The sequence below is a fragment of the Zea mays genome, chromosome 5, assembly GCF_902167145.1.
Source record: "Zea mays cultivar B73 chromosome 5, Zm-B73-REFERENCE-NAM-5.0, whole genome shotgun sequence".
Lineage (NCBI taxonomy): Eukaryota > Viridiplantae > Streptophyta > Magnoliopsida > Poales > Poaceae > Zea > Zea mays.
Window position 1 is genome coordinate 87585603 of NC_050100.1, and position 10638 is coordinate 87596240.

Genomic DNA, 10638 nt, shown 5'->3' on the forward strand with positions numbered 1-10638 from the left:
TTGTGCAATGTTCTTAATAGTTTTAATTCAACCATAGTATCAATTAAAAATTTATCTCTATTTTAGCTGCGACATTAATGGGTTCTTATTGGACTAGAGCATAATTAGCAATTTTCATCGTTAGAGGTCTTAATCTTGAGCAAAGTCTGAGCCCGCGTCATTAGTGTGGATTAGATATAATTTGATGATTACAAAATAAATTATTGTGATTTACTGTACATGTTCTATATAAGAAAGATTAGATATATTTTTAAGTTCGGTATTGTTTAGTTTCATCTACTATCAGTTTGGGCCGAACAAGCACAGCTGGGGCAAGCCCAATGGGCTTCCATCACTCATCACGCCTCTCACCAATCACGACCAGATGCCCAGTTGCCCACCACGGCGTCCAGTCATGTCCAGCACCACCGCCGCTGCTTTCCGCCTGGGCCAGCGCGTGCACGCCGCCGGCGACCCCCGCCGCCTAGGCACGGTGCGCTACCTGGGCCCCGTAGAGGGCCACGGCGGAGTCTGGGTCGGCGTCGACTGGGATGATGGCGCTGGCGGCCGGCACGATGGCTCGCTCGCCGGCCGCCGATACTTTGTTGCCGTGGGAGAGTGCTCGGCCACCTTCGCGCGCCCCACGGCGCTCAGCGGAGGGATCTCGCTCCCGGACGCGCTCCGCCTACGTTACCGCGTTCAGGACTTCACCAAGGAGGAACAGGGTTAGTGCAGTACTGCAGTGCGTGCCGACCGACGCCTCCTGAATTTGCTGCCTCCACAGTTCCTTTGATCCGGCAATGCTCACTTCCTTTTTCAGCTAAGGAGTAGAAATATTTGTGCAAACATCACCTCAATTTCTTGAATTCCCTCCGTAATAACCCTGACTGCATGCTTTGACGCACTGTGTTCAGATGAGATGTATGTCTTCTCGACAAGCCAGAAGCGGGTCTCGGTTGAATTTGTTGGCACAGACAAAGTTCAGGAGAAGCTCAACAACTTCAATGAGTTGGCCAGTGCATCCGTTTCTTACATGGGAGTGAGCTCAATTGGAGCGCCCAATGAACTAAACAGTTTGGTTCCAAGTAAATACTGTATCATCATCTTGTCCATTTACTGCTTGTTTTTATTGTAAATAAGCCATAATGCGTCTAGCAATTGGAGCAGGTCGTTCTGCTATCATTTATTTCTTCAGGGACTTATTAAAGCCTAGGTTTCCATTTGTTCTGACAGCTATTTTTTTGCATGTTCCAGATCTCAAACTTCTTGACTTAACTGGAAATCTGTTCTCACAGTGGCAAGTAAGAATTCCCACAGAATGGTTCTTGTTACTTCAATTGCTATACTTAGTCACTTACAATTGGTGTGACTTTATATAACATCAAAGCAACAAGAGAAAGTCTTGGTGGTACTACCAAATGTTTGCAGCATATCCCCTGTGCTTCTGTGTTTAACTGTTTATTCATTTGTTGTGTCTAAAACATTTTGGTTCCCACTCAGGATATATTCTCTCTTTGTCAAGCACTGGCATCCCTGGAAGTTCTTAATTTGACAAATAATACCATGGAGAATGATGTTGTAGAAACTCCAATGCTCGAGAATATCCGAATTCTTGTTCTCAATAACTGTGGTGTAACATGGGAACTGGTATACCCAATTGCTGTCAGACTGTCACTTTGAAGCTTTTGTTGTTAGTCATTGCCAATCACACTGTGAGCTCATTTTAAGTTTTTAAAAACAGGTTGAAAAGATTAAAGTTTCCTTTTCATGTATCAGTGAACTCCACCTGATGTCAAACAGGCTTAATATGATCATGGTTAGTGTTCCTTCTTATATGACAACTTCCATGTGCATCTGATGATAATAGAGAACACATCTAGGTGTTTTGGATTATTCTTTCCAATATTTCGAGTGGATGTTTTTCTTGCTTCAGCAAGGCATACACCAACGTTAAAAACTATGATTTTTTGTACATCTAACGGCATCTCGCTTTCGTATCTAGACCCTAGATGGAAAGTTCGTACAAGGTTTCAACACACTGCGGCTCCTAAATCTAGAAGATAATCATATTGATTCATGGGATGAAATTGTGAAACTTTCTTACTTAAGAAGGTAATAATGGAAATAGTAATGTTTTCACCCTTGATTTCGGTAGTGTGAATATTTATCATCTCTCTCCCTTGTTTCTCCAGTTTGGAACAACTCCATTTGAACAAAAACAGGTTAAAGCATGTGAAATATCCATCTAATCTTTCACCAGATGGACCTATTGATGATGCAGCTGCTGTGCCATTTGAAAATTTGCAAGTTCTTTTGTTAGGTATATGCATTCTGTGGGGGTTAGATTTTGTTGTCTTTGCCATATAATAAAGAACCCAAGATTCGAGCATAATTCTGTTTAACTTTAGTACTGCACTAGTGCTTTCTGATTTTCAAATGGAAGTGAAAACTAAAGACACTGTGCTAATGTTGATTTTTTTAAGTTCATCAGGATCTAATGACATAGATGACTTTTCTTCAGTGGATTCACTTAACCTGTTCCCAAGTTTAAGGGTGAGCTGGTTTCAGTGAACTACACTTGTTGTTTGGAATCTTGTTGCTGATTTATAATACATTGTATGACCATATTGATGTCTAATTTTTGAAGGATGTCAGGCTTTCTGACAATCCTGTAGCTGATCCTGCCAAGGGTGGTGCTCCTCGTTTTGTGCTTGTTGCTCGACTTGGAAAAGTTGGAATACTAAATGGCAGTGAGGTTTATGCCAACTCCCTGGATATTTTTTTGAATGTACAATACTTAGTCAGATATATGACATCCTTAATCCTTCTTGCCATGTCTAGATAAGTCCACGTGAACGGAGGGAATCTGAAATACGGTCAGTTAATTCTTTGTATCTGTAAATCATTCCAACTAGTATATGACCTTATTAGGTTTCTTTGTGGTATGGCCAGTCAAGCCTATTTATGATATCAGATCAGTATTAATGGAAAATTTAAAATGTTTTCACTCTATCTGAACTGCAGAGTTTTCTTCTGGTTCTCTTAGGAAAAATACCACATTCTTCCAGACTTTTTTAAAAAAATAAAAAAGACCCTTCAATTGTCTTTCTTTAAGTCACACTTCAATTCTGATACAAGCAATGCCATTGTAGATATGTCCGCCTTGTTATGGGAAAAATAGAATCAAATGACCAAGAAGAGATCAGACGGCTTCACCCTAGGTATGTTTGTGGCATTTATGCCGTTCTTAGTTTTAAAGTTGTATACACTAACACAACATGATCCAGAGAAGAAACATGCCATTGATTTTGTGATATACTAATTCTTTTTAGGGGTGATCAGGTGGCATTCAGTTTTTTTGGTTTGGTTAATTCGGTTTTTGGAAATTTTGGCTCGTAAAACTCGAAAAACAACCAAAGCAAAGCAAAAAAAAAACTCAGTTTGAAATTTACAAAACAACAATAGTTCAGCGAGACTTCTTGGTTTCCACTGTTTTTTTTCTTTCTCGAATAGAGCAGTATGTGTGCAATTTTATTAAGAAAGGAAAAGCTTACAAAAACAGGATGGCTTTTAAAATCCTTCCAAACACACCTCACTCATAGTACATATCTGCCACTGCAAAAAGAAACTATTAATCCAACCATAACAAACTTGCGATACTAGGCAAATTAAAGGCTTGGAGCAAGGCACCTCAAGATAAGCTCCTGAAGAGCAGAAGCACTGGCAATTCATACACCCTGAACTCTGTCTCCAGTGGATCAGTGGATCTTAAGCTAGCCTGACTATTGGATATGAGAGGATAGATCACACTGAGCAGAGCGAGGGGAGGGTAGAGTATTACAGAAGAGCAGCGGGAAGGATAAACCTTCTGGAAGGTGGGAATTGATTTTTGTGTTCACTGCATCGGGGAATGCGTTCTCCATGGCACTGCTTACATTGGGAGAATGAGAGAAGAACGAATGAGGGGGCTACATGAGACAGGTGCCATCTGTTGCCATCACCCATCATACTAAACAGGGCAACAAATGGGCCTTGGCCTTGCCATCACCCATCAGACTACGGAGGGCAACAAATGGGCCTTGGCCTTCATGTAGAGGTGGCATCGGCGGTCGGCCTGGCTTTCTTCATCAGTTATGTCGCAGGAAACATAGCACACAGGAGAGCTACGTGTCAGTTATGAGGGCTGCGCCTTTTTTCTCTCGAAGCACGCAGGAAAGCTATATGTCATTTCATTAAGAAGAAAATGAAGTCCTTCCCGAAAAGATTATACACCCCGTGGAGTGGGGTGTGAATTACAACTCACACTTGAATGGTAGCAGCCCCAGAAACGACCAAAAGGGACTCAGCTTTAAGAACCAGGTCCTGTAGGGCAGAGGCCCCAGCTTGGCACCAAAGTTGCCCTTCAACCATTATAGCCAGAACCACACTTTGGACAGCAGGCCTAACACCCTAAAAGACAAGCGTTTCTATGTTTCCAGATCTCTCAAGTAACTAAAGCCACTAAGGAATTAAACCTTTTTTCTCCTCTTTAGTCAAAGTTCCAGCAGCCAGGCACCACCAGGAATTAAAGTGGCTATCAAGACTGGGCGGCCTAACAGCCGGAATGATTCTTCCAAGAACAATAGTCCAGACCTCCCTAGCAAACACACATGAAACAAGCAAGTGGCTGATAGTTTCCGTGTCTTGATCACAAAGGGGGCAAGCAGGTTGGTGTGGAAACCCTCATTTGGCTAAGCGGTCTGAAGTCCAGCAGCGATTATGTATAGCCAACCAGATGAAGAACTTGATATTTGCGGGGGCCCAAGTCTTCCAAATCCGCTTCCGTGGCAGGAACTTGATAGATCCAATAAATATGGAGCAGTATGCTGACTTACTGGTATACTGTCCAGAAGAAGAAAGTTTCCAAGAGAACACCTGGCATGAACGGCCTGTGGGATATGCAATGCAGAATGATTAGGGGTTTTATGGCTAGCTTTCTTCTATCAGTTCTATTCACTTCTGACATGTACTTGATAAATCACTAGTGGTAAGGTTGTTAATGATACTTATAGAGGTAGAAAAAAACTTGATGCAGATTCGCTGAACTGAAGTCCTTTCATGGTATTGAAGATGAGAAGCCAACTTCAAGCATATCAGGGCCACAGAAGATGGCTTCTGGCCTTATAAGTACCGATTCTGAACTTTAATCTTGATAAAATTTACACAGTTGATGGTTCAGCTGAAAGAGCTGGTTCTTATTGTACGTTACATGCAGGTATTACGTTGAAATGTGTGGGTCCATCAATGGGTGAGAAGCAACCACTGACAAAGAAACTGCCTGCGACAACAACTGTAAGTACTTGTTGGTACTACAACGTAGCTATCCTTATTTGTCGGTTTGTTGTTTGCATTCTCGTGATGGGTGTGATAGCCTAGTGGTGAAGGCGGCGGTGCGCCGGTGCCCTTTCACCCGGTCGGGGGTTTGACTCCTGGTTTCGCACCAAAAAATAATCCCCTCGCTATGCCCCACCCTCTCCGGCGTACAATCCACACTCTCCTGGGCTGTGATGCGCTAGTGCGCTCCCTTGGATCGTGATGCGAGAGATTCGGCCCGTGGTGCGATGGGAGGCCAGGGTTCGGGGGTTTTCTCGGCCGGGACCAGTGATTCAGGTCTTTCTACTATGAAAACCGGGAAGAGCGGTCATTCACTTTCCCGGCCGAGTTTTTTTTGCTTGCATTCTCTTGGGAGGTTTGAGTTATATAATGTAGTGCAATGACGTGGGACATCATTTCCTGATTTTTATATCTCTTAGCAACATTTGATATGTTAAATTTGACTGCTGGGAGGGAAATGTTGTGGTGCCTAGTTATTCAAAGGCCCTTATGGCTTATTTGGATGCACTTGTATTCAGGTCTTTCTACTATGAAAACCGGGAAGAGCGGTCATTCACTTTCCCGGCCGAGTTTTTTTTGCTTGCATTCTCTTGGGAGGTTTGAGTTATATAATGTAGTGCAATGACGTGGGACATCATTTCCTGATTTTTATATCTCTTAGCAACATTTGATATGTTAAATTTGACTGCTGGGAGGGAAATGTTGTGGTGCCTAGTTATTCAAAGGCCCTTATGGCTTATTTGGATGCACTTGTATTCATAGCAATCCATGTGTCGGAGTGAATTGGGTGGGTGTGTTTGGGGTGGTGGTGGTGTGTGTGTGGGGGGGGGGGGGCAAATTAATTGTTTTCCACCTCAATACATGTGAATTGAGATAAACACGAGTTGCATCGAAACAAGACTTTACTTCTTTCTTCCATGTATCTAGATGAAATAACGTTAATACTACTACATGCTATACAGGTCGGGAAGTTAAAATCTTTGTGCGAAAGCTTCTTCAAACTGAAGGACATAAAAGTGAAACTGTTCGTCGAAGAAGAGGTATGGAATGTAACTGGATCGTGTATGATTGTCGTCTCGTAGGCCTATCAGAAAGATCTGGGGCTATTGTACCCTTTCGGACTAGTTTGGGAGCGAGAAATCCAGAGAGGATTGGAGGGGTTAGATTTCCCTTGTTCAAAATTGAATAAGAGAGGGAATATAGCCCTTCCAATCCCCTCCGGTTTTATGGCTCCCAAACTAACCCTCCATGCATAAAATCGTGTTTGATGACCACTACAAGGACTAGTTTGGGAGCGAGAAATCCGGAGAGGATTGGAGGGGCTAGATTTCCCTTATTCAAAATTGAATAAGAAAGGGAATCTAGTTCTTTCAATCCTCTCCGGTTTTATGGCTCCCAAACTAGCCCTCCGTGCATAAAATGACCACTACATTTACTGGAGCAGGGATGCCCTCTACCACAACCAGTGGAGGAGGACACGGCCTCTCTGATGGAGCTTGGAATTGGCTCGGGCGCAACCATTGTTGTGGACGAAGAGAGCTAGCCAGTCGTCTTTAGAGAAGGGCCAACTGTATGGCGCAAACTGACGCTTCAGCTGTTATTAAGTTTTCGAAGAGAAGATAGCTGATGACGCTCTTCGTTGCCCTTATATACTTCTTTCTGTGGGAATATGCACGTGATGAATATTGGTGCGGGTTTGGGCTTCAAAATGGACTAGCATAGTAAAAACATTGTGAGGACGGTTGTTTGGTTGGGAGAAGTTTTCTTTTTTTATTTTCGTCAACGCAACGAACTACGTCAAATTTTTTTTTGATTACTGTGGTGTGTCGCTGACGTTTTCCACAACTGAAACCACTCTGTCATTGTGCCACAGATAATTTTTCTTTTTATTTAATAAGCAAAAGAAATTAGGGCCTCCTTCCATACACGTAGCTAATTACCATTCAAATTAGTTATAGCTAGCTAGCTAGTTATTTAATAATTAATTAAGAGCATTTCCAAGAGAATCTTCATTTTTAGCTATCTATTTGACTGTCTATTTATCTTTTTATAAATATTACACTTTATATATAACATCTCAATAGACTATCTATCTAATTTGGCTAGTTAGGTAGCCAGCCAAATTTGGCTAGTGAGAGAGTCAATTTGGAGAGGCACATAGCTAGTTTGTTGAGGAGTTATTTTGCTATTGAGTAGCCAAAATTTGGCTTGACGAGTTATTTAGCTAGTCTCTTGGAGATACTCTAAAAACTTAATTGTAAAATTAGTTTGTGGTGATCATTTCATTCTAGTCGGAGCTTCGATCATCGTTGAAGAAGAGTTTCGGTCAACATCTAATATCGGAATATATGTAGACAAGGTTGGATTGCTATTTTGCTCTACTAGGTGGTAGTAATGGAGGATGAAGACATCACCACGTCTCACCCTCACCAATGCCATGTAGAGGGCACCATGAGGTCATGAGCCACCGCACTGTCACAGTGATATCCACCATTTGGACTCAGCTCCTCATGATCACATGCACCAACTACTAGGAGTAGACGATGTTGATGCAAGTGAACTTAGAGACTATAGGGTGGTGGTACATTGCCGTGCTAGAGGAAGACGATGATATTGTCTACCTCCACGACTGTCTAGTGGTCGCCGCAATCCTACGCTCTAGCCACCTGGCATACTGACCAGTCTTTGAGAGAGGAGAACGCCATCAATAATGTCACTAGCGATTAAGTAGATCCGTGTTGGGGTCCAGCGAGTGCGCAAGGCTAATGCACAACAACTTCGTCAGCGCGTGCGCAAGACCAACACACATCAACTTCGGTATGAGTTCAAAGCCTTAGTATGGAGGAGATAGAGAACACTTAAGATTTCGTGAACCAGATCACTATCCTGACCGCTGATCCGTGTCTCCTCAGTAACAACGCCACTGACGTCGAGGTAGTGTAATGATATGTTCTTAAGAAGAAGAGAAGTTCTTGTTTCCTTGTACGTTAGTAGAAGTTTTAGGTTTATATTTGAAAGACCTTGAAAAACCTTAGTCATAATGCAAAAACGAGGATAGTTTGCTATCAAGAAGGGGAGAATGATGAGAACATTACCAGCTCAGATATGACCATGTTAATGGCTCTTATTACAAAGGTGAAACTCTTTCACATTGTAACTAACTTTGATGTATTTGAATATATGATATTGCGTCGTAAAGTGTGTATGTTTTTATTTGTAGAACTTCTTACATGGATTAAGCGATGTGTTGAGTGTACAAGGAAGGCATTGAGGAACAAAGAAGTTGATTGAGGACCAAGTAATGATATTTCCAACATTCCCAACCAGGCAACCACGCCATTAGATTTAAAGCCATACTTGGGTGAGGAGCACACATTAGAGTCGAGGATGACTCTACTGCCAGAAAGGGAGGATGATGAAGACTGTACTGATGAACTTAATTATCAGGTGAACTCGTTCCATGCTGTTGAAGCTAATTCTTCTTTAAATGAAGTACTAAAGCATTGCGATGAATTTATTATACTCAGGTATTTGGGAGGTGAACCATCTTGGAGTGGAGAAGGCAATAAGGCAATAAAAGTTGTTGCACCCGAGAGGATTTCGTATCTGCAACAAGTGCATGTTTAAGAGGGCATATCTTTCAACTCCCAAGGTTGTTTAATGCAAATAAGCACTTGTTGGAAAGGTATCTTCGTCTACTTTCTAGTGGATCAAGAATCAATGACAGATCAGACCCGAAGCATCTATGAACGACCGAGAGAACTTCGTGACTCCACCCCGAGGGGATTTTTTAACTGCAACAAGTACAAGTTTAAATGGGGCATATCTTTCAACTCCCAAGGTTGTTTAATGCAAATAATTACTTGTTGGAAAAATATCTTTGTCTACTTTCTAATGGATCAAGAATCAATGAGAGATCACAACCAAGGCGTCCAGGAACGACCGAGAGAACTTCATGACTCCATAGAGCTCCGCTTTTCTATGCTTCTATCTAAGCATCTAGTAGCCACAAAAGAACTTGGGTTTTGTTTGATGTAAGTTTATCCTTTGCTACTTCCTTGTAAACGCGTGTGTCGACTAGACCACTCGGATACTTGAAACATGACCCCAACTTTATCAGATCCATGAGTGTTTGCTTGTTATCTTGTTCTTACTTGTTCTCAATTGGTTGTAGGTTCAAATCTGTTCTTGGCATGGTAAGAGTAGCAACAACAGGAGCCAATGTAACTATCACTAAGGCGCAACACCCCTTGTGGTTGTTGTAGTCGGATAACACAACGTCGATGTTGGTCACTTGTTCTGAAATGCTGTGGATCAAGAACAAGGCAACACGATTGTTAATTATTACATACCTTCATCTTTCGAAGCATTATTTCCACGAAGGCATAATGCTTGTCAAACGAAGGTCAAGAAGGACATACCTTCATCATTAATCATGTGAATAAAAATGCATAAGGATGAAGACAGTAATGAAAGGGAAATAGGGTTAACCTTTTCCTATAATTAATTTTGGTGGTTGATAATCAACACAAACACATGGACTAACTAGTTTGTTCTAGAATTCATGTATTACAGGTGCATAAGGTTCAATACAAACCAATAAAAGATTCAAGTTAGGGACACAATTTTAAAGGAGCAAAAAGACTTGAGTGTGCTGAAGAATGGCGCACCGGACAGTGTCCGGTGTGCCAGGACCGTACAGGTGTCAACCAGCCACTCTCGGGAAAACGAAGGCGCGCTCCGCTATAATTCACCGGACTGTCCGGTGTGCCAGCGGAGCAACGACTATCTGCGCCAACGGTCGACTCTGACAGCAGGAACAATGTAGCACAGTACCGCGACTGAAGTCAGAGGAGCGAAGTCAGAGGGCACCGGATTGTCCGGTGTGGCACCGAACTGTCCGATGCCGCAAGAGGACAAAGCCTCCAACGGTCGACCAGCTCCGAACCCTAACAGTTGGGTGACGTGGCAGCGCACCGGACAAGGAACAATGCATGTCCGGTGGCGCACCAGACTGTCCATTGCGCCCATCACCAGAAGCCTCCCCAACGGCTACCAAAGTGGTTGGGGGCTATAAATACCCCAACCACCACAACATTTGGCATCCAAGTTTTTCAGAGATCACATTCAATACAAGAGCTAGTGCATTCACTCCAAGACACATTTCCAAAGATCAAACCCTTTTCAAGCCTAGAATTCAACTCAAACATTTAGTGACTTGTAAGAGAGTGTGTTCGTGTTCTTTTGCGCTCTTGTTTCTTGGATTGCCTTTCTTCTTTCTCATTC

The 10638-nt window shown here is 42.5% G+C and overlaps 1 protein-coding gene across 2 annotated transcripts; it reads left to right on the forward strand.

Moving 5' to 3' along the window:
• The first annotated feature begins 335 nt into the window (after positions 1-335).
• On the forward strand, positions 336-7267 carry LOC100273974 (Tubulin-specific chaperone E). 2 transcript variants are annotated; one of them, NM_001360518.1, is made up of 15 exons: positions 381-704; positions 894-1064; positions 1234-1280; positions 1480-1626; positions 1721-1795; positions 1982-2091; positions 2172-2299; positions 2471-2532; positions 2627-2734; positions 2821-2855; positions 3132-3200; positions 5054-5145; positions 5234-5310; positions 6315-6392; positions 6797-7080. In NM_001360518.1, exons 1-15 carry the CDS (start codon positions 395-397, stop codon positions 6893-6895), a joined length of 1608 nt encoding a protein of 535 aa, NP_001347447.1. In that variant the 5' UTR covers positions 381-394; the 3' UTR covers positions 6896-7080. The 2 variants fall into 2 exon arrangements, with proteins under 2 accessions (XP_020408758.2, NP_001347447.1); XM_020553169.3 differs by lacking the exons at positions 1480-1626; positions 1721-1795 and having other exon boundaries at positions 336-704; positions 6797-7267.
• Positions 7268-10638: the final 3371 nt, after the last annotated feature.